The 22205-nt window shown below is 28.6% G+C and overlaps 1 protein-coding gene across 2 annotated transcripts in view; it reads left to right on the top strand.

Annotated features, from left to right (window-relative positions):
- The window catches only part of LOC136977274 (membralin-like), a 61413-nt gene that overhangs the window by 33694 nt on the left and 5514 nt on the right, over positions 1–22205 (top strand). For both annotated transcript variants that reach the window (XM_067272737.1, XM_067272738.1), the window contains exons 6-7: positions 662–765; positions 5075–5132. In XM_067272737.1, coding sequence (XP_067128838.1) covers positions 662–765; positions 5075–5132 — 162 coding nt within the window. The remainder of the gene's footprint in view (positions 1–661; positions 766–5074; positions 5133–22205) is intronic.

Here is a 22205-nt window from a genome sequence, read left to right on the forward strand (position 1 = left end):
TTTGACCAATCCTGTTGCAACACGAGTTGCCGATGACGTTTTACTGTGCTATGCGAGTCTCTTTTAGCGTGTTATATGAACATGATCGCAATTTTTTTGCCGTGTTATATGAATGCGTGTTATAGGGGGGGGTCTATTGTACTGCATTATGTTAAAATGATATGATGATCTTCAGATTTCTAATTTAGAATAGTTGTAATAAGTATAACAGCAAAGCCATTTTTTGAGACAAGACTATCTCTAAGAGCGTGAGCAATGCATGCGCAAATCTTGCACTTGTGCCTGTTTGTAGAAACAGTCTTAGCATTTCATATTTTCTTTTGATTCAGTTCTCGGTCCCCTGACTACCTACAAGTCTGGTTTATTTTATGTGCGCGTGATTTGGGCACATAAAATTACAACTCCTGACATGTACTCCTTCATACCTCTAAGGTGTGCAGCCATTAACAGCAGTGTGATTTTAGAGACGAGACGTAGTCTCATCAAAAATATACAAAAAAATGTACAATTAATTTAGATTTTAAATCCTATAAATTCAGAATATTTTCAAATTTTTAATTGTTTATAAATTTAAATTATACATAATATAATGATTCATTTAGTATTTTATACTGATTTCTGTTACTGAGTTAATATTTAACTTTTTTCTGTGTTAATTTAGGATTTGTAAGAAATGTTATTAGCGGAGAGCATCACACCTTCGTCAGTTTAATGATGAACGAATATTATTTGTATATTTTGGCTGCTGCAATAATGATTATTTTTGTAAGTGACCTTTTTATATTTATAGTTCAGTACTGAAAAAATGAGTAAAATAATAATCATAATTAATTTTATATTGTTGTTTGAGTGTAAAACATTAAATTATTGCACGTTCTCTTCCTTTGCTTTTTATTGATTATTTAATTAAATAAAATGAAATGTTGTCACTATAATGAAGTAAATGCAAAATGGTGTACTGACATACAGTAGAAAGAACTTTTGATTTATTTAAAAAAATGATTTTTCAACTGTTGGCATCCTTTCGAGAGAATTTTTTGATTCAACTATGAAAAATGTTTTCAAATACTAAAAACAAACCTAAAATACTAGAAAGAAATAGAATTCAAATTAAATACAAAAGAGATTTTATTATATTTTAATTTTTTACTCTGTATTTTGGAGTAACTTAGTATTTCTTTATATCAGACATGGGGTACCTGCAGTCCACAGACTGAATGCAGCCCATTGGGATTTTTTTATGTGGCTCACATACTATCGGAATCCTTAAATGTATTTGTCGTCAGTGATTTGCAATAAGGCATGTACAATTTTAAAAGGAATAAAAATGACTTGTGTTGCTTGAATTAGTCTTGCATATAATCAAATTTTAAGTAGAATTTATATAAAATCTGATGTTTTAGTGTTTCAGTTAACCTTTTTGTCAAAACATTATTGTATGGCTCTTCGTTGTAGAAAAATTGCCTAAACCTATTTTATACTATTAAAAATTTATTATTTACATTATATATTGGCTATAATACAAATAAATCAAATCCTATTTTATTAAACTACAAAAATATTTTTATACATTTGACATCATATATATAGCAGGGTTGACCAAATCTTTCACAATAAGAGCCATATACCATGTGTCAAGAATGTGAAAGAGCGACATTTGGTATTGGAATAGTATTTTATATATAAATAAATAAATATATATATATATATAGTATATAGAGGAATAGCACCAAAGTTGGTCAGCAGTAAGAGTCCATAAGAGCAGCATATGGCTTGTGAACTCCAGTTTGGCCATCACAGTCGTATAGCATTGATTGAAAAGTATGTAATAGCATATAAAAAATAGATATTGCTTGTTAGTTTAAAACTAATATATAGTAATTTAGATACAGATGTATTTAAATTACTGTATACCATTTTTAGACCAACAATAATTTAGATGCTGTAGTTTAAACAGACACTGTAACTATTGTTCTGTACTTATTGGAGTGGTTTTTAGACTTTTGTAAAGTTACAATACAAATATAACGATTTGTGTAGTGTTTTTGTGTTTCTCGCCATTACTTTAGGTTTTGTAATGCTATCAAAATGTAAAATTTCATTGGAAAATTTTAAACAGATGATTTTTTTTTTAACCAGTTTAAATCATCCAGTACAAAATCTCCAAAATATGAAAAATAAATAGAAAATAAATTTTATGGAAGCATTTTCTATTTACTTTTTGTATTTTGGAAAATTTTGTGCCAGTTGAGTTGTTGAAACAGTAGAGAATATTTTACACATTACTGTAGCAGTGAGCTATGATAGTGGAGTTTAAGTTTATTTTACTACATACTAAAGTACAGATCATATGACATTTAGTACTATTGACTCTACAGTGTCAATTGTATAATGGCATATGTTTGTTTTATTCTGTGTTGTTAGCTTTCTTATAATAGCTTTGTAGTCTATGTTTATATAGATAGATTGATGTTTCATAATGTGATAAAAAACACAACTAAACTGTCATTTAATTGTATCACTGCTAGTTCATCCTATTTGATATGAATTAGTCTGATTCAATTCCAAAGTTAAATAATCTTTAATATTAAAGTTTTTTACATTCTATTTTGTTTATTTTGAGGATTTTTAGTTTTGGATAACTGCTTCACACTCTTGATTGTTAAAAAATTTGTAATGTTTTGTTTTTTTATGAATGAGGTCAAAACTGAACAACAATGGCTATTATTCAATAATTAATTTAATAAATTTTCTAAACAATGATTAGTATTTAACAAGCAACATATATACAAATAATGACAAATTAACAGAAATTACCCTCCATGAACTAATTCCTATTAATCATACATCATCTTGTCTCATGTCACTAGGATTGCTTCACTCCACTACTCCACTCTAATCCATTTACACTAATCTGGTGTAATGACATCTTGGTCGCCATCTACCTCATTTACATGTTCTAAACTTCTCTCTCGTTTCACCTATTGGCGATAAACTCTAGATGCAACAAATTGATTAAAGCTTGTTAATGCAATGATTTTATTGGTTAAATAGAAACTGGGTTTTCTGAGTTATTGCAGATGTTCTATTGATATGTGGTTAATTGTTTTCATCAGGAAGACAGACTGTGGTGCTTTAGAATCTTGTTTTTACATTTGGGAGTGTAAAGTAGTTGCCCAAAACTAAACAGAGTCTCAGATGTAACAAAAATAAATCAAAATAAAGTAGGCTTTCTTCTCAAATACTAGACCAGGGTTTCTTAAACCTTTTCCATTTACAACCCTCTTTTACTGGAAAAAATTTTATATAAACCCAGTATATAGGTGTATAAAATAGATGTACAGTACACATAAAATTACTGATAATATATCATAAAACAATTTATTACAAAACAGTTCTATTATTTTACCATTTATTATCATTTAAAGACAAAAGCAAATTTGCATACTAATAAGATGGATGAGCTTGTTTATTTTTACATAAATAATTAAATATTTGCTGAATATATGATACTGTGGGATATAAGGCATCTTCCAACATTTCTTAGAGTTAACTGATATCCTGATTTTATAATTACCAATACTGAAAACACCACTTTGCATAAATACATATGTTTTTGGAAGCCCAAAAATTACCTAACGTGCGTCACATAGATCAGAAATGAGGATCAGTCATTGCCTGGCCTGGAATTTTAAATGAACAAAAAAAAAAATATATATATATATATATATATAAGTGAATCTGTTAATAAAAAGCCTGAAATAATTACTATATGGTAAAAAGGAAAAAATTCCATTTATTAGTCTTTGACTGACAATGTACAATATGAAATAAGTTAAGAAAAATTCAAATATAAAAAGATATGTAATTAAAATCAAAACCAAGGTGTATACAAAAACTTTCTTGACACTTGAGGAACTTAAAATTAACTTAGAACTATCTTAAATTATCTCCCAAGAACTGACAAGAAATATGAAACTGTGCTATAAACAGGAAATTCACAAAATAATCTTATAATTAACTTGCCTAACCTTCACTAAGAAGAAACTTCTAATCTACTATCCAAATTGAAAGTCTTTTTTCTTAACCTCTCTCAATCCTTAGCTTCACTTCATCTTATTCACAGCACATCTCTCTTCATGTTACATTGATACGCCCACTTGAGCAATGTTACATACTTATGGTTAGCATTTATTTAACTTTAGCAATTTTCTTTCATTGTCATGTCATCACCTTCATATAATTCTTTTTTAAATTTTTGGTGACAATTTGGGGGAGATCATTCTTTTAACTTCCCCTGAAATGTCATTTCCAGGTTGATGACGCATTTGATTTGCCCTTGGCAGTTGTCTTAGTAAGGTGAGTTTTGTTTTTAGCTTTGGAATTTTGTCTGCATGAGATGCGGTAATCTATCCTTAATCGAATAAAATGTCCAAAAATAAATAAGAAAAGAAACTGAAAATAATTCCCAAACAAAATAAAACTGATTGGAATCAGCTCCTTACACATAATACAAAATTTTACATACTCACAGACACCTTCTGTACTGGTTCCAGCAGTCTGTGTCTGTGAGTATTTATATCCTGTTCCAGCTTCTGAGATGGTTTTTACAAAATTTTACTGTGTCAAATTTTTGCTACCTGGCTCACTTTGGGTTGCAGTCCAGTTTAAGAAGCCCTAAAGTACACAGCTAGTGAAGTGGACTGTAAAGTTTGTACTGATGTTTGCTTTTTGGGAGCCTGTGAAATAAATTTTGTATCAATAGTAAAACCATATCTTTCAAACTTTTCTACCTTGTATTTATTTAAGATAAACAATCAAACATTTTTGATTTATGAATAAATTGAAAACATTTGTTTGTTTATCTTAAATAATGTGACCCAAGCTGGAAAAGTATAAAAGGTATAGTTTTGATGTTAGTTGTTCCAGTATTAGTACTTTGAATTTTGTATTAATGTATTTAGTTTGTTATGCAATAACTTAATTTTATTACATCTTAATAATATAAAATATAAAATAAATAGTATATAAAAGTAACATATAAATTTTTGATTTTATATATATTTAATTACAGACTCTTGCTATATCCATGCTCTTAAGATATTCTCATCATCAAGTATTTGTATTTATTGGTAAGTAATATATTTAATTTGCTGTTTTATTATGATGATGATAATAGCAAAGTTTAAGTTTTCTCTTTTCAAATTGTTTCCTGCTTTTTTTTATTACATTAAAATAAAGAATACTTCGAATAAACTTAATTTAAAACAGTTTGAAACTTTCTTTTAATTTATTTGTACAAACGTTTATATTGTTTTATAACATAGACATACTTTTACAATTATAATTAGTTCCTGAAACCTGAATAGCTGTTAAGCAAGTATCATAAACTGAACTTTGCTTTCTCATGGATTTAGTTACATAATTGAGATATTATTCTTGGAAATTTGAACTATTTGTTGCAAAGCTAAGATTGTCAGTAAGAAAAATATAGCATTTTGTGCAATTGTAATAGAAAATGTATGCCAGTTTAAAGAGAAGGGTATTGTAAAGTAAGCAGTCTGAAGAAGTTTATTATATGGAGTGTTAATAAATTAGATTGACAATATGAAATGAGTGATAGAGGGGGGGGTCAATACAAGCTATTTTGGTCCTATGAACTGAGGGTTATCCTATGCTGTCATTGTTGCACAAAACATGGTGTGCAACAATGACAGCAGGCTTTCTCACACTAGATGCATGCTACACAGGTCTGCAAAAACAGTTATGGCAGCAAAGAAACTTAGGAACCTGTATCCCATCTGTATGACATTTTGGGTAATTCTAGTTCATAGAAGCAAAATTGCTCGTATTGACTTCACAAAAGAGAAGGTGTTTTGTGTTCTGCAGTTTGCAGTGTCGAAATCACTTGTTGTCATGTAATATCATCAAGTTTTATTGTTTACATGTATTTATTTATTTACTTTCGTTTTTTTTATACATGCATTTAAATGTTTAAGCATGCATATATAATATATATATATGTTTTTAAGTACAGTAGAGAGTCGTTAATCGGAACGCCGGTAATCGGCATGATTTTCAGTCGGACTGTGTCGTGCTGAATCGAACGTTTTTGATACTAAATTTACTTCTAAAGTATAATTTTCATGTTTTTATATTCTTCAATATATTTATTTTGTTTGTACAAAATGCAGAAATAATTTTTAACAATACGATAGCCTCGATTATTATTATAAAAATTTTTGTTAGGCTTAAAATCGACGAAAATTCAACACGAAGCGACACGCAACGGAGAAAAATTTGAACATCGGACAGGTTAATATATTTTTTCGTACATAATTGGTAATCGGAACAAATGACTAATCTGAACCACCCCAGTCCCCAATTGATTCCGATTTTCGACTCTCTACTGTAATGTTTTTTATATATTTTTTATCATTATTATTTTTTAATTTTAAATTATTGTTAGCTTTAGTTAAATTGTAATGTGGAAATCTGCTGTCTTTTGACATTTCCTAACATATGTAAATTAAATAAATAAATAAATAGGAGTAATATGCACGGGCTGTATTTTGTAGCTCCTGAAGGAATTAATTGCGAATGATAGTACTCACTCATGTTACAGATAAATCTTACATTTTCACAATTTTGTCATTGTACTGATTTTATGATGATTTAAAATATCATGCTGGCTGCCAGTTGGCAGAGATTATCAATTTTTTCTTTAAATCATAACTTTTATTTTAAACATGCCATTATTTAAAAGATATATTTTATTAAAATTTGGATCAGATTTTCATTATCTATATTCCAACTTTTTGCTAATTTGCTTCAGTCAGGGTCAAAAACATAACTTAACAAAATGGGTTTTTTTCAATGGAATGCTTACTTTATCTTTCTATTTAAGAAACTTTGTTAAGGATCAAAAAGTTTAAAAATTTGTTGTTTTTAAGTTTTAAATTAAATTTTGTTTACTTTGAAGCTGAAGTCTGTTTCATTTTGTTTAGATTTGTTAAAGGAGCTTGAGAATGGCATTTCATATAGTTGAAAACATTACATTGTGAATATATTATTATTTTGTAGACTTCTATAATAGATTGTATTATATGTTTAATTAATGCTAAAATTAAAAAATTCATATTATTTAACTTATTCTTATGAAGATCGTTGCACACATGAAGTTCTTATCCCACACCAGATTATTAGATTATTATAATTATACATAAAAAATATAAATTTTGTAAAAAATAGATCAGTACACTAAGAAATTTATTTGTCTTATGTGTAATAATAATAATCTAACCAAAGAGAGAATCCAAGTTCCAAAATGCATTTTAGTTAATTTGTAATATTTTTGTAATAACTGTAAATTTTATGTTAGCCTTTATAAATACCAAATTGGAATAAATTGTTTTCAAATACTAATTTGTCTGTGTGTGATAAGCCCTGAAATATAAATTACAACAGTCTTCATTTATATAAGAATAAGTTAAATAATAACAACATAAGGTCAAGAAGCAGAGCTATTAATGTTAATAAGAAAATTTAGTTTGAGTCATTAAAAAACTGAAATAATAATAACTATTAAATCTTATACTAAATTATAATGTATAAATCTTCAGTTATTAAAAAAATTGATTCTTGAAATTTTGTTATATATTTATTTAATATTTATGGTTATTTTTATGTAAATATATAAAAGTTATTGCTGAAATAACTTATGATTATTTTAAGTCATAAATTTAGTTTTTAGATAAAAGTTACAGCTAAAGAAAGTTCTTTTTTTTTGTTGTACAGTTATTTTCTTTGTTGCTTAACTTTTATGTCTTAGTTAAAATGTATAAAAGTTTAGTTTTAAAATATTTTAAATTTAATTTTATTTGCATGTGTAGCTTACGCTAATTAACGTTAATTAAATATAGTGTCTCATCTTCGAAGGTTAATTAATTATCGGATAATAGTGTTTATTTTTATGAGTCGCTGATGCTAATTAATAAACTTTTGTTAGTTTCCAATGTAAAATTAGAAGTAATTGCTGCAGTTGGATTGCCAATTCTTTAAGCATATTATAACAAGTGAAAGAATTTTCTATTGATATTAGTTTATTTTCACTTTTAAGTACAGTATTTTATAATTTCACTTTTTCTCTGACTTGTATGAAGATGCTATGTTATAATATTTGGAGATAGTAATATTAATCATAATTATGATTTATTTAATATTATTTGGCAAACTAAAGTTTTGTAGAGCACCACGATTCAGTACGAAAGGATACCTTGCATATGAAAATAGTGTGAGTAGAGAGCACAGTTGATAAAATGTGTATGTCTCATATGTTCATTTGTGTGCTCTCATTCATTTCTCCTGTGTTTATTTTTAAAATGTGTATTTATCATTTTTCTGTCCTTGTGCTGTATGTTGTACATTGCTCACATATATCAATATATAAGGACTTTACTATGCACCCTGTATACCATACATATACTGTCATGCATATGTGTATTTTAATGCACTCAATGAGGAAAAATGACTTGTATATATGTTTTTGTATCAAAAATAAATGATGTTCTATGATGAAACTTATGACGTTATCACTATATTTTTGTGAAAATAAATGTCTATTAGTAGATACTTTCTTAATGTTTGTTTGCACTGGTCCAAGATCCCCAGTTTGGGAATTACTAGATTAGTGTCTCTCTTATTTGTCAAATCTCATTTTGGGAATGAATGTTTAGATTTTAATGGGAAATGTTACTTGACAATATTCTAAAAGTTAATTTTACATAGAAGCAAACAAAATTAAATAAAAAGTAATTTGTAGAAATATAGAATTTGAATGAAGATAATTAATGAATTTTAAACTAAAATTTAGCATCATTTTAATTAGAATTAGAAGTGATTGTTGTAGTCAGACTGTCAATTTCTTATGCATATAATAACATATAAAAGAATTTTCTGTTGAAGTTATTTTACAAATTTTTTGTAAATTAATATTATTATCATTATTATTATTTTATAAACTAATAATAATAATATAATTAGAATTCTATACGTCTAATTCCACAATTTTACATGTAATAAATTAAGTGTAAATAACAAAGAAAAGAAAAAATTTAAAAGCATAGTAAAATTGGATGCAAGCTGTTTAAGCATTATTTTTATTTATTTAAAATTTAAGAGAAAATTTACATATTTGATAAAATTTCCAAGGACGGAGGCCCATTGGTGGCCAATCAGTTCCATTCCCTGAACACTGGGAGTTCGGTCATGGATTCGTACCTCGCCAGTATGGGCTGGCCACGATGGAGTTTTCTGCGTTTTCTCCACATCTGTAACTCCTAATAGGGACCAGTTACCCTTAAAAAGACCTCCCAGAAGGCATCCCCCCTAGGCAGATCGCCCAAGCATTGCATTGCCGTAACTTAATAAAACAAACAAACAAGCCAAGGGCAGTATTACATATTTGTGAATTTAGATATTACTTATGAAAATCTCAAGTTATTTCAAATGCAAGAGGTGATTTTCTAATTTGTAATAATTTAAATATTTAAAAAAATATAACTAATGTCTGTTTTTATTTTAAATTTTTATAAATTTAGTAAATATAATTTTATCTGAAGGATGAAGGTTGATTTGCCATGTGATTGTGTTTTATTAATTTTAGGACAAGGTAGAAGTTTAACCATTGAACTATAATCTAAATTTAGTAGTTTAATTAATGAATAATTAGCTTAATTCTCAGATTTTCTTAATGTGTTAAAGGAAAATATTTTTTTATAATAATGTACTTCGGAAGATAGAAGATAATGCTCATTCTCATCACTCAACATCTCTCTTCATTTCTCACTTTTCTATCATTTCATTCTGCACAATAACTACAAAGTTGATTAATGAATAAGGTCTTCAATTCCAATGTTTCATGGATTGCAAGCATAGAAATGTGTTTTCTCCACTGTTTAATAGCCATAAGTTTATAGTTTAGTTTGTGTGCAGTCTCAGTTTGCTCTATTGTACTATTATACAATAGTCAAGTTTAAACATAATTTGGTCTTTCTAGTTCTATATGAAGCAGTAGTCAGTGATTGAGCTTTTAGGGTTGAAATGGAAAAGGAAAAATGATCAATTCAGTTAAGTATTGTGAAACTTTACACACTCAAGAGACAAATTAATATCTGCTGAAGGCCAAAGAGAATTGTTTTTTCTCCTGGCATGATGATTCATGAACTCTTATGAATTTAAAGTTACAGTTTATTCCACATCTTCTTTCTGAGATCTTGCCATCATTGGACTTCTAATTGTTTCCAAAATAAAATGAAATGTCAAAAGGTCAATACTTTTTGATGGATGCTGGAATTCAGCCTGCTATTTGGGAATTGAGGAAAAATCAGAAAGATTTGTTTTGTACACAGGATATGTTATGGATGTTTGAAAGAAAGACTCAAGATTTATTCATTACACTACACACTGCTATTAATACATTGGCTTTTCTAAGAAAATGACATGAAAAACAAGTTGAGTAGTGCCACATGGTATAAAAAAAATTTTTGCATCAGTGCTGAAAAACTTCCAAACTTATGTTTAACAGAATACAATAATAGGGTATATTCCAGTATAAATCAAACAGTGCATTGATAAACTGTGACATACTAAAATGTGTTTTGATATTCACCCATGAGTTCATTGGCACAGCGATCAATGCACATGGCGCTCCTTGCGCCATGGATATGGTGAGCTCTGACAAAAATATATGCCCATCTTCACAGTTATATTATTATAACACCATTTTTAACTACTTGTCTATAATAACTGAAAGTTATTTTGATAAAATAAGTTTGCAAATGCCAATACAATACTGTTTGTTTCTGCCATCTTGTTAAATTGTTGGGCATTTCAGTAAAGCTTATTAAACTGTCAATCATTGGTTGTGGCTGGGACTAATGTGTATGGGAATGTATTGTACCTACAGATTGAATGTTTGGAATGTACCATACATTAACTCTAAATGGTGATTATGTTTAAAAATGAATATATATAGTTAAAATAAATGATTTTTACTACTTTTGAAACCAATCATATTATTTTCCCACTTCCCAAATTTTATAAAAATGGAGACCTTATTTATCAATTAACTTTTTATAACATAATTCATTCATTTAACTTGCACTATATATTTCCATTTTTTTTATTAAAAAGTTGAAATCATAAACCTTTAAAGTTGTTATAAGATTCTACAATAAAATCCAATGGAGCTATTCTAAAGTATTTGAAACCACTAATTCTGCATAAATAACTTATGGATTATAAAGATATTTAGTTTAACTTTTTGAATTATATATCTTGTCGCTTCATTTCCTGTTCTATTTGAAAGAATTCTGATTGTAAATTTTATTTATCTGTTAAGCTTTTCTCAGTGATATGTATCAAAATATTATATTATATTTAAAAATATAAATTTTGATCATTGAATGTGGATTATAATATAAACAAAACAAGAACGATTCTTTATTTTATGTAGTTACATATGCTAAAAATATTTCTCAAATTGCAGGATCAGTTTAGTAGTGTTCCTTTTTTGTATAAATATCATTTGATTGATTTTCACTTCATATTCATTTTAAGAGTTTATTGTGCCATCATTTTCAGTTGATGTAATAACAATATACCATTAAATAGACTCAATTTGAGAGTAATTCTAATAATTAGAATGAAATCTGTTTAATTAATATTAACTTGGGAGCCATTGTATGATCGAAGTAATAACAAATGTACTCTAACTCAGTGGAAACTTTTTAATATGCAAACATTTTTGGCTAGTCTTTAGTAGCCATCATCTGCTTGAAATAAATATTTAAATATAAAGTCCAAGTCTGACGATGGCTGTTAAAGACTAGCTGGAAATGTATGCATGTAAAAAATTTCCACTGAGTTAAGGTGTTTGTAATTATTTGATTAATATAAAAAAATTTATTTGTTAGATTAACTATTCATTTAAAATGCTTTTCCTCATAACTGAGGCATTAGTTTTTGAGGGACTATCACAAAACAGATTATAGTTAGTATTGTTTTGTCTTGATTCTTTCTTGATCTATTGATAAATAAAGAATCTAGTTCAGTTAATTTCATTTATTCCTTTTCCAAAAACTTAATCTATGTTAGTTTCTATTTTTGTTTACGAAGAAGCAAATTTTAGAAATGTATTACATCAATAGAAACAGATGAAATTTGATTATTTGATTGATGAGCACTATTGAAGACAATAACTGAACAAATGGAATGAGGAAAAAATTGATATAGATGACAAATTTTTAACTGAACTTCTTTTAACTCTTTCCACTCTATGGGCTTTTATCAGGTGCATCATGGGTTTGACCAGACCCCAAATGAGTGGCTAGGCAATAAACAATGTCCAGTATATCGGAGACAGACTATCCTGAAAAATTCCTGGAATTTTTTGATCACATGGATACAGTTCGGGTCACGCAGAGTGGTAGACTGACATCTTAACAGATTTGGCCATCTAGTCAGCTCTGACAGATGAGTCAGGATATTTAATAAAATGCACAAAAAGGATATTAAATTCCGAGATTTTAATAATTTGATAAATTAGTACTTTGTTTCCCAAGAACTACAGTTTCTGTAGAAAGGATATTTTCACTCATGAATTTTTCGTATGATGAAAAGAGAAGTTGAGATTAAACAGTAAAGCCACAAAAACAATACTAACTATAATGCAAAATTGAAACTTACAACGTAATACATTTTATAATAAAATTGCGAGTGACCATAATTTAATAAACAAAATAAGTTCATCTGAAAAATCTGCTCGATTTGACCCTTGAAACCTTTAATATCAACATAACCATTGTAGTAGCAAATTTTTAATAATCCCCATCTATATTCCTTGATGGAATTTTTATAAGAGAGGTCCTCTATTTATCAACCATGGTTCATTTTGTCATCAAGCAATTAGTCATTCTGCTTATCTTTACTTTTGCTATTATGTAGATGAAGATATATCATAAATATGCAATTTCAGTAGAGTGTTGCTTATATACAAATTTGGGATTTTTTGTTTTAGTATTATAATAATTAATAATAATAATAATCTAATTTTAATTATATGTAGGAGTTATATCATATGTTACCATATTGCATTAACTATATCAAGAATGTTTTTTGGACAGAGCAAACTTTAGCATACATTCTTTTACGAAGCTATGCTATGGCAGTTGAGTTTGATACATTCATGCTTGAAAAATTGACAATAATTATCTTAATTAATAAAAAAATAAACTGTATTGTAAAATTAGATTATTTTCTTATTTAAATGATATGTTTTATAAACATATTAAATATATTGTCTCAGATTGTGACATTTTCTCTGCACATTTGTGTTATACTTTATAGTATGTTTTTAATATGACAGTCTACTTTTGTGGTCCTGCACAATATAGGACTACTGTACAATGATGTTTTAAATTCATCTATTTGAAAATGTTTGCAATGTAACATTAAAAATAAAATAAACTGTAGCGTTCTATTTTACTACTAATTTTTATGTTTAATAGTATAGGTGCAGGTCTGTTTTATCTTCATTATTATGATATGTAATGTCATCTAAATGAATTTCTCCACTTTGCAAGTATAAAAGGCTTTTGCTTAAATAAACTGTCAGTCTAAACGTCTTAAATGGAAAGTTCAAAGATCTTTATTACACAGTAGTTTAGAAAATTATTGATTTTAAAATAGTAACTAATTTTATCAACAGAGGGAAGCACTTTCTAGTTTTAAATTTAATTTGATTTATTATTTAAGTGTAATGGTAGTCAGAATATTTTATTTGTAAATATCCTATACTTCGTACTAACTTTATATATCTGATTAATTAATTTTCAGTCATGCATTATCTCTTAGTGATTTTTCACTGGCTTTACATATTTGTTAATACATATGCTATTTGAATTCATATTTTATAGTTTTTCAAGCTTTATCGTGGATAAATTAGTTTATGAATATTATGTGCCCTATTAAGTGAATGATAACTATTACCTATATGTGCAATTAGTATTTGATATAAGTTGCATAGAATTAGTACTAAAACAACACTTAAATACAAAAGAAAAAATTTAATGTTGTTTGACTATTGTTTCCTTTGTTATGGACTTTTCTGCTTTGTAAACTGTTGTAAAGGTTGACATGAAACAACTTTTGAGGCAAAGTTAGTGAATAATGCAAAGAAAATTTAATTAAGAACTGCATGAGTTTATGGTACTTCATAAATAGAGAATTTATAACTTGCTTTAAAAACTTTTTGTCCTTGTATAACTATTTTTCTTCAGCTTAAAGAAGAATAGTTATATTTTCTTGCTAAGTACTTTCTTGCTTTTTGCATTGGTGTATGACGAATCATAAATATTTAAGCAAGAAGATGAACTTATAGAAGGAGAGAATTTATTATAATAGAAAAATTTGATAATGTTATATAGAGCATTCTTTATTTTTTTATTTATGCTATTGCTCTAGTTATATCAGAGCAATAGCATAAATAAAGACAGAGCAAGGGTAACTATATATGCCTGCACTTATTTCTTATTTAGATTTGCTTATTAGAATTAATTACTTTTCACTAATAAAATATATTTCTGAAACATGATTTTATTATATTATCTTTTTGTCCACAAAGCTAAATAATTAACAAAAGGAAGTGATAAAAAAAACATGCACAGAATAGATAATGCCCCAGGCACAAAATAGATTGATACAGTTTTTGTCTGTCTAGTTTGAAAGTATTCTTTATTGTATTTTTCATCTTCTTTGAAAATAACGGTAACAAGTGCTCATATGCAGTAATGGTTTTAGGCTCCACAAGCCAGATAGGTTGCCAGTTCTACTGGATTCACCAGGAGGCTCTGGGAATTTGACAAAAATGTAAGATCTCTGATCCCTGAATTGAGGCTTATTTCTCCCATATTTACTCTACAAGATGGTTGACTTTCGGGGTATTTATTAGAAAAGACTAATGAATAGATAACAGCATTTTGATCCTGCTGAAAATAAAAATTTCAAATTCTCAAAATTTGTTATTCTTAGAATGGAAAACTCCCACAATCAACTCTTCAGAGGAGAAAGCTTAAATCCATACAAATATGGACTTAACATTGGCATCAAACTGTACAGTACATGTATTTGGGAGATCAGGCCAATGGCAATGAGTAAGAAAAATTTCTTATTATTGGGTTTGGAATGGATATAAAAATAAGATACACCTGTTGTGTTGTGTGCAGTACTCATTTCTATTCATAATTATTTTAGTATTGAATAAAATATAAAGAAATTGGGAGGGGAACAATTTGCCAGTACAAAAGTATTGAGGGGTGCAAAAACTATGTCCCCTCTATTGGCACATGTAAATACCTTGAGATATACTGTACATTGATATAATGTAAAGACCATATTATTTCATATTGTACTGTACATGATCTAGGATTCTAATAGTATAGAATTCTGAGCACTGGACCAGGACTAAGTATCATGAAGCATATGTTTATGTCTGGGACTTATAAAAGTGCAAAGTCATAAATTGCCTATGCTTAAAACTGCCATTGCCACTGCTTTCTTAACTTATTATGCAATATTTATCATAGACAATAGTTACTACTAATGGTAAGATTTATATTATTTATTTATTAATATTAAGATAAAATTATTTGATTTAATATGTACTGTACTGTAATATTTCAGGAGAAATTATTTAATGTGAAAAATTTTTCAGATTGTACGGAATTATGTATTTTGTTTTGTCAAAGTCATTGATTCCCAAAATATGCTACCATCCTTTTTGGAACAGTAGAATTCCAAGGGACACTGGAAGGCAAAGGGGGGTAGCGGTATTAGAAGATCAGAAGAAAAATTAATTTTGAAACAAACAAACAAAAAAAAAATATATATATATATATATATAAGAAATATATGCAGTAAAAAGAGGCAGTAGTCCAAAAAGTTTAGGAAGCACTTATTTAAGGGTTTGTTCATTAATTACATTTACAGTTTACAAGGTGATGGAGGTTGCAAAAGTACATCATTGTACACAATGGGGATGGGGAGGGAGAGATTGAGGCTTGTCTCTGTGGAATTTTTACTTTTCCAACTGTTATATATAACAGAGGGGAAGTATGGTGATCAGTCAAAAAATGACCTCCCCCAAGATTTTTACATTTTTGGACTTAGCACACTGAAACATCGAGAAATGCAAAAAAATTCTGGGGTAATTTCTGTATGTATGGATGAAGCTTAATAATAACAACTCCTGTTCTTTTTGTCGAAAATTTCTGAAATTTTGCAGAGAGGTTTGTTTATTAGGGAGATTGCTATTAAATTTTGGTGGTTAAAGAGCAATGGGATGGGGAAACAATGGAGGTCATGTGTATCTCCATTAGAGTCGGACTTAATGAACATTTTACTGGTTATTAGCATTTACAATTTGTTATAAAACACACTCCTACTCTCAAAATTAAGCTTTTTACCATTTTATAATTGTTAAAAACATAAAAAGCTTTTTAAATAAAATATGATAACAGATAGCACTGCCAAAATTTTAAATGTAGCCGGGAAAGTTGAGCAACTCGTTGCTGGTTTATTTTGGTGGTATTAGTGGGATACAAAAATTTGTTCTTATAAGTCTGCTTACTAGTCATGTGAATAAACTCTCATTTTTAAAAATGTTTTACAAATATTTTCTGTTATTTCTTCACTATCAGGAAGATCCATGGAGTATTGTAGACAATTAAAAGGGAGATGGTTAGCCAAAAGTTCTGTCATTTTACACAACTAGGAGGGAGAGGTTTAAAACTTGATCCTACTCTATAAAATTTCTTAATTGGCATTTTATGCTATTTTTAACATTATCACACTTTGATTCCTCTTGTTAATAATTTAAAAGTCTGAAACAATTCCTAAGTTCGATCAATGATCTTCAGATTTCTGATCAGAGATTTAGAGAAATCTGAAATATTTATCTACTTTAAAACTGAATGATTACATTGATATTTAAACTCAGAGAGTAAAGATTATAATATGTGTATGCTGCTTAGAGATTCTTTTCCTTCATATTTAGTGTGATTCAGTAGCGTAGCTAGGATTCTCTGGGCCTGGTGCGGAACCAGATTTGTGGGCCCAAAAAAATTTTTTGGGTTTTTTTTCGTGATTTTGGGGCCCCCATGGGCCTATTGTTTTCCAGGGGCTCGGTGTGGACCGCACCTATCGCACCCCCTAGCTACGCTCACTGGTGTGATTGATAACCAATATATCAAACCCAAACTGATAAATGCTTATGTATTGATATTTTAAATTTTAGAGTATTGACATACTGAAATTGATAAAATACTAAATATCACAATTTGTTGTTGACAATAAACAAATCTGTACTTCTTTAAGATAACAATTTGTCTAGTTCCTAGGAGATTGAGTACAGTTTACAGTGTTAAAAATCAAATACAACCTTGAGATTTACAAGGCAACCAAATTGGGGAAATGTATTAATTTCAAGGACAGTAACGTATTATCGTATGTGTGGCACTATACCTCTGAGGGGCATTCACATTGGTAGTTATGTATTATTCCTGAGAAGAGAGACCATGTCATTATTATGATAGGCTCCTGTCTAGTAAATTTATTTTAAAATCTTTGATCGTTACTACACGCTGGAGATATTCATTTTTGAATTTCAAAAACGTTCTATATTCATCGCATTCCATTTTGCAAGCGTCAATGAACCTGACAAAGATCTCGGTGGAGAATCGAAAACGTTAGTTTGTTAACTTTCGTCGTTTTGTACCAGAAATCTGAAGGTTGAAGAGGTTGTGTTTGATCTTATATGTACCGGTAGTCATTAGTAAAGATTGTTTTCTAGTGTTAAAAATTTTGGGGGTTTGTTTTTAACATTATAGTGCAAACTCCTAACAGTTGGGGGGAATTGTTATATTGAAAGTACAGTTATTCATTTCTGACAGAAAATACTGATATTTGGTATTTTATCAGTATATTAACGTTCTAAAATTTAAGATATTGATACCAATATTATAAAAATTTATCAGTTTTATTTGATACATCAATTATTGGCACAGATTAACTAATCATCAATGCCCTGTGTAATTTTTAGTAATAGCAGGGAATTGTGCTGTTGGCACTTGTAGTATGTAAAATACTATGTAGATTCATTGTTAGAAGTGTAATTCTTTGCATTGTGAATTTACAGTTGACATTGTGCATTGGCATAGTGACTGTAAGTTTCAAAACTTATCTGCACATCCTTTTTATATACTCAATGCTTTCTGATTACTCATACTTCTTGATGTTCAATAGTTGTCAATATATGAAATGAATTTTGATATCAAGCCCAATATCCAATCAGACTTTTGGTTTAGCAAAGCCCTATTCATATTCCACTGTAAAAGAATAGACAAAACAATTCCAATTAGGAAGAGAGTGCTTTGAAGGTGAGCCATGCCAAGGAAAGCTTACTGGTTGGTTACTGTAAAATAAGTCAATATTATGAAAAAAGTTTTAGAAGAGAGGCAACTAAAGACTAAAGATTTAGCAGTAAGATTGCTGTATTAAAAACCAGTGTCAAGGATCCTAAATAAGCATGGTCAATACATGATAGGTACTGAAACTTCTTTCTTCAGTTTAAAAAAGAACATTTTTTTTTTCTTTCTTAAACTCTTTCTACCCTGTGGGCACTAAGAGGCTCTCTTTTAGCAAACCCATTATGCATTCGACCAGGCTCAAAATATAGCAGCTGGGTGATAAGGGATGGGGCCTGACATATCCAGACAGACCACTGAAAAATTCCTGGTGATTTTTTGACCCATCTGGATTCAATCCTGGATCCCCAGAGTAATAGGCTGCCACCTTGATTGCTCAGACATTCAACCATCTAGAAAAGTTTGTGAGATATTACAGAGTGTTTTTATACCTTTGTGAAGGCCAAAAGAAAGAAGTAATTGAATAAATTGTTAGTAGGGATTAAACTATGGTTCTTTATCATCATCCTCTATCAAAAAGAGAATCAATTGAATGGTGTCAGGGCTCTTGTTCTTCAAGGCCCAGAAAAGCAAAGATGATATATTCTCAAAGGAAGATCACAACTGCAATTTTTTGGGATTCTGAGAGGATTCTTCTGACTGATTTAACTGATGGTGATATTGCACTCTAAAAGAGTGCAATATCACCTTCACTACAGAATATTATGCTTCTATAATGATGAGTGATATTCAGTTGAGTGATATTAAAAAAATGACATGGTAAGCTGTTTTGTAGTATGTTGTTGCAGGACAATGCACCATGTAGACGTCAATTTGTACAAAGGTTGCTATTCAAAAATGCAACATTTGACTAAATCGCTTACCTTACAGCACTGGTCTGGTTCAAAGCAATTACTGTTTGCTCTGAAAAATGAAATCAGATTTGTAAGGAGGAAAAATTCAAGACTGATGAAGTGAAGTCTCTAATTGAAGAGAAGGACTTGGGACTATTTTTGTAATGAACTGTAGGAAATATGTTGACAAACAAGGAAGCTATATTAAGAAATAATACAAAATATTTATTTTTCTCCAGTAAATTAGGGTCAGGGTAGAACCTTTTGGTTCTTATGTCATAACTTGTGTATAAAACACAAGGAAAAAGTAGAGAAGACAAGATAATTTAGAAGTAATCTGTTGCATGTACAAATATCACTTATGTTTATGAAAATGTGTAATTTTTTTTGCACAAATGTTATGTCTTTACACAATTAATTCTACGAAAAGATTGATTATATTTTGTTTTCTCATTTACTTATTCTCAGTAAAAGCATCATGTGTGTCACTGGATAAATATCCAGTGGCACACACATCGCCTTTATCGAGAAAATGTTTGTTTGGCATACATTAACTGGATGATTTCTTTGTTATTGATTAATTAAAAAATTACTAATACTAGTATAAAATTCATATGCTTTCTAAGTATTTTAAACACCTGTGACACTAATGGAGTATAATGGGTACTGAGCGTATTACTATGTAATACAGAAAAGGTTCTATTAAATATTTACATTTAAACAGCCAATTAATGAGAGTATATAGAATACATTATTTATATATACACAAGGTGAATTGTTAATGACTGCAATAACTCTTTAAGAGATCAGAAGGGAGATAAACTTAATCAAAGTTCCTATAACTTAAAATAATTTAGTAAATCAATGGAAATCTAACTGAGATCATAAACTTAAGTTTCCTCATTTCCAAGTATTGTTATTTACCAAAAAACTAAAAGTAATTGAAAATTTGAAAGGGAGAAAATGTAGAATATCGTTATCTTTAATTAGCATTGCTTTACATTTCATTTTGCAGCTGCAATTTTTATGCTATTATTTATAATCTGTATTTCTTTTATTATATTGTTATAGAATAGTAGTTAAATTGTGGCTTATTTCTTTTGTTACATTTATCAAAATAAACAAGTTATAAAAAAAAAGTTCTAAGTGAGTTAGAGACCTATTTGGTGTAGTTCTTTTCATTTTTTAAATTATTATTCTCTATTCTTTCTTGAAATTATGTTAGTTATCAGTTCCTTACACTTACATTAGTGAGGTTGAGGCCAAAGTTTTAAATGTGAAAACGTATATGTCGGACGTTCAGCACCGCTTTCTTGTAAGCCTAGAGGTTTGACAATAGTGTTTGGAAAATCAGTGGAATCATGCTTGACATTTCAAACGCCATTGTCAAACTTCTAGGCTTACAGGAAAGTGGCACTGAATGTCCGACATAATTATTTTCGCGTTTAAAACTTAGGCCTCAACCTCGCTATTATTGCTGCAAATTCAGGAATTCTCTTGTACTGTTGGATGTAGTTTCAAATCCAGTTTTTATTTCCATAATTTTTAATTTTCTTCTTGACTTCATTGAGAATGATCCTTTTGTAACATACAAAATTGAAGTTTTCAATATAAATTTTATAGTCTTCTGCAACCTTCCAAATATTCAAATTTATATCTAAAGTTTATTAGTTGGTATAATCTTTTTACACAGGGCTTGTATCATATATTTGTACTAGAAGTCTTGATATATATTTTAATTAAACATTTTTATCTCATTGATACAGTGATTAGAGATTTCATGAATGAATAAAATAATTATATTTTTAGTGCAATTTAGCCTTTAATGATTTTGTAAAATAAAACAAACTGCTATAAACTTTAAAAAATGTTTCTGTCTCCTAACAGGAAAAGTTGAGAAAAGAAAGGAGAGGAGGTTTATTAAGAACAATTATTTCGTGTAGAAACAGAATAAGCTTAAAGAAAGAATATCTTCTTTCTCAGCTTATTTTGTTTTTATATGGTGTTGCTGTAAAACTCTGCCATCTTTCTCCTTCTCTTCCAGGTTAAAGATAACCTGAAAGAGAAAGATGTAGAAAGGGAGGAAATTATGGGAACGGTGCCATGTTTTAATAACCCCTCTTCCAGATTAAAGATACCCTGGAAGAGAGGAAGGAAGGTAAAGGAAGAGAGTTGGGTTTCAATAAACTGTCTTCTAGGTTATCTTTAATTTTGATGAGGGTTTATTGAAACCTGGCACCCTTCTTATAACTTCTTCTCTGATGATGTCTTTCTCCCTCTTTCATTTTTAAAAAATTTTCTCCTTATAAAGATGATTACTTTTTTGAGATAATTATGTCTTTAGTATTTAAAATATTTAAAATTTTACCTGATTTCTATAATTTATATAATATATAATTATTTATTTTTTATGTTAAATTGTATTTTCTCAGCTTTTTATATTAACAGTAGTTAGATTTTATAACTATTTAAAGTAAAATCATATCAATTGAGAAGTCAGTACGGTTTCTTATTTTGTTTTTTCCTGGTTTTATTGGGAAGAATGGAAAAAAGAAATTGATTTGACATATTTTTTGAACAGTAACTAAAATTAATGTGAAGAATAAAGGAAATATCATCAATTGTGAAATTTATATTCCAATATTGTTATTTTTCTGATGTCAGTTTACAAATATAGATTTAACACACATCACACATTTTAATTTAAGTTTAACATAGTTTAGGGTATTATGTAAAACTTAAAAAGAAATTGTTAATGATTGCTTTCTAATAATAATGTTTAGGAATTTAATTAATTTTGTATGTGCAAAATCTTCTTTTAAAAGTCTAT

This window comes from Centruroides vittatus, unplaced genomic scaffold (assembly GCF_030686945.1).
Source record: "Centruroides vittatus isolate TY-2023 unplaced genomic scaffold, ASM3068694v2 contig_453, whole genome shotgun sequence".
Taxonomy (NCBI): domain Eukaryota; kingdom Metazoa; phylum Arthropoda; class Arachnida; order Scorpiones; family Buthidae; genus Centruroides; species Centruroides vittatus.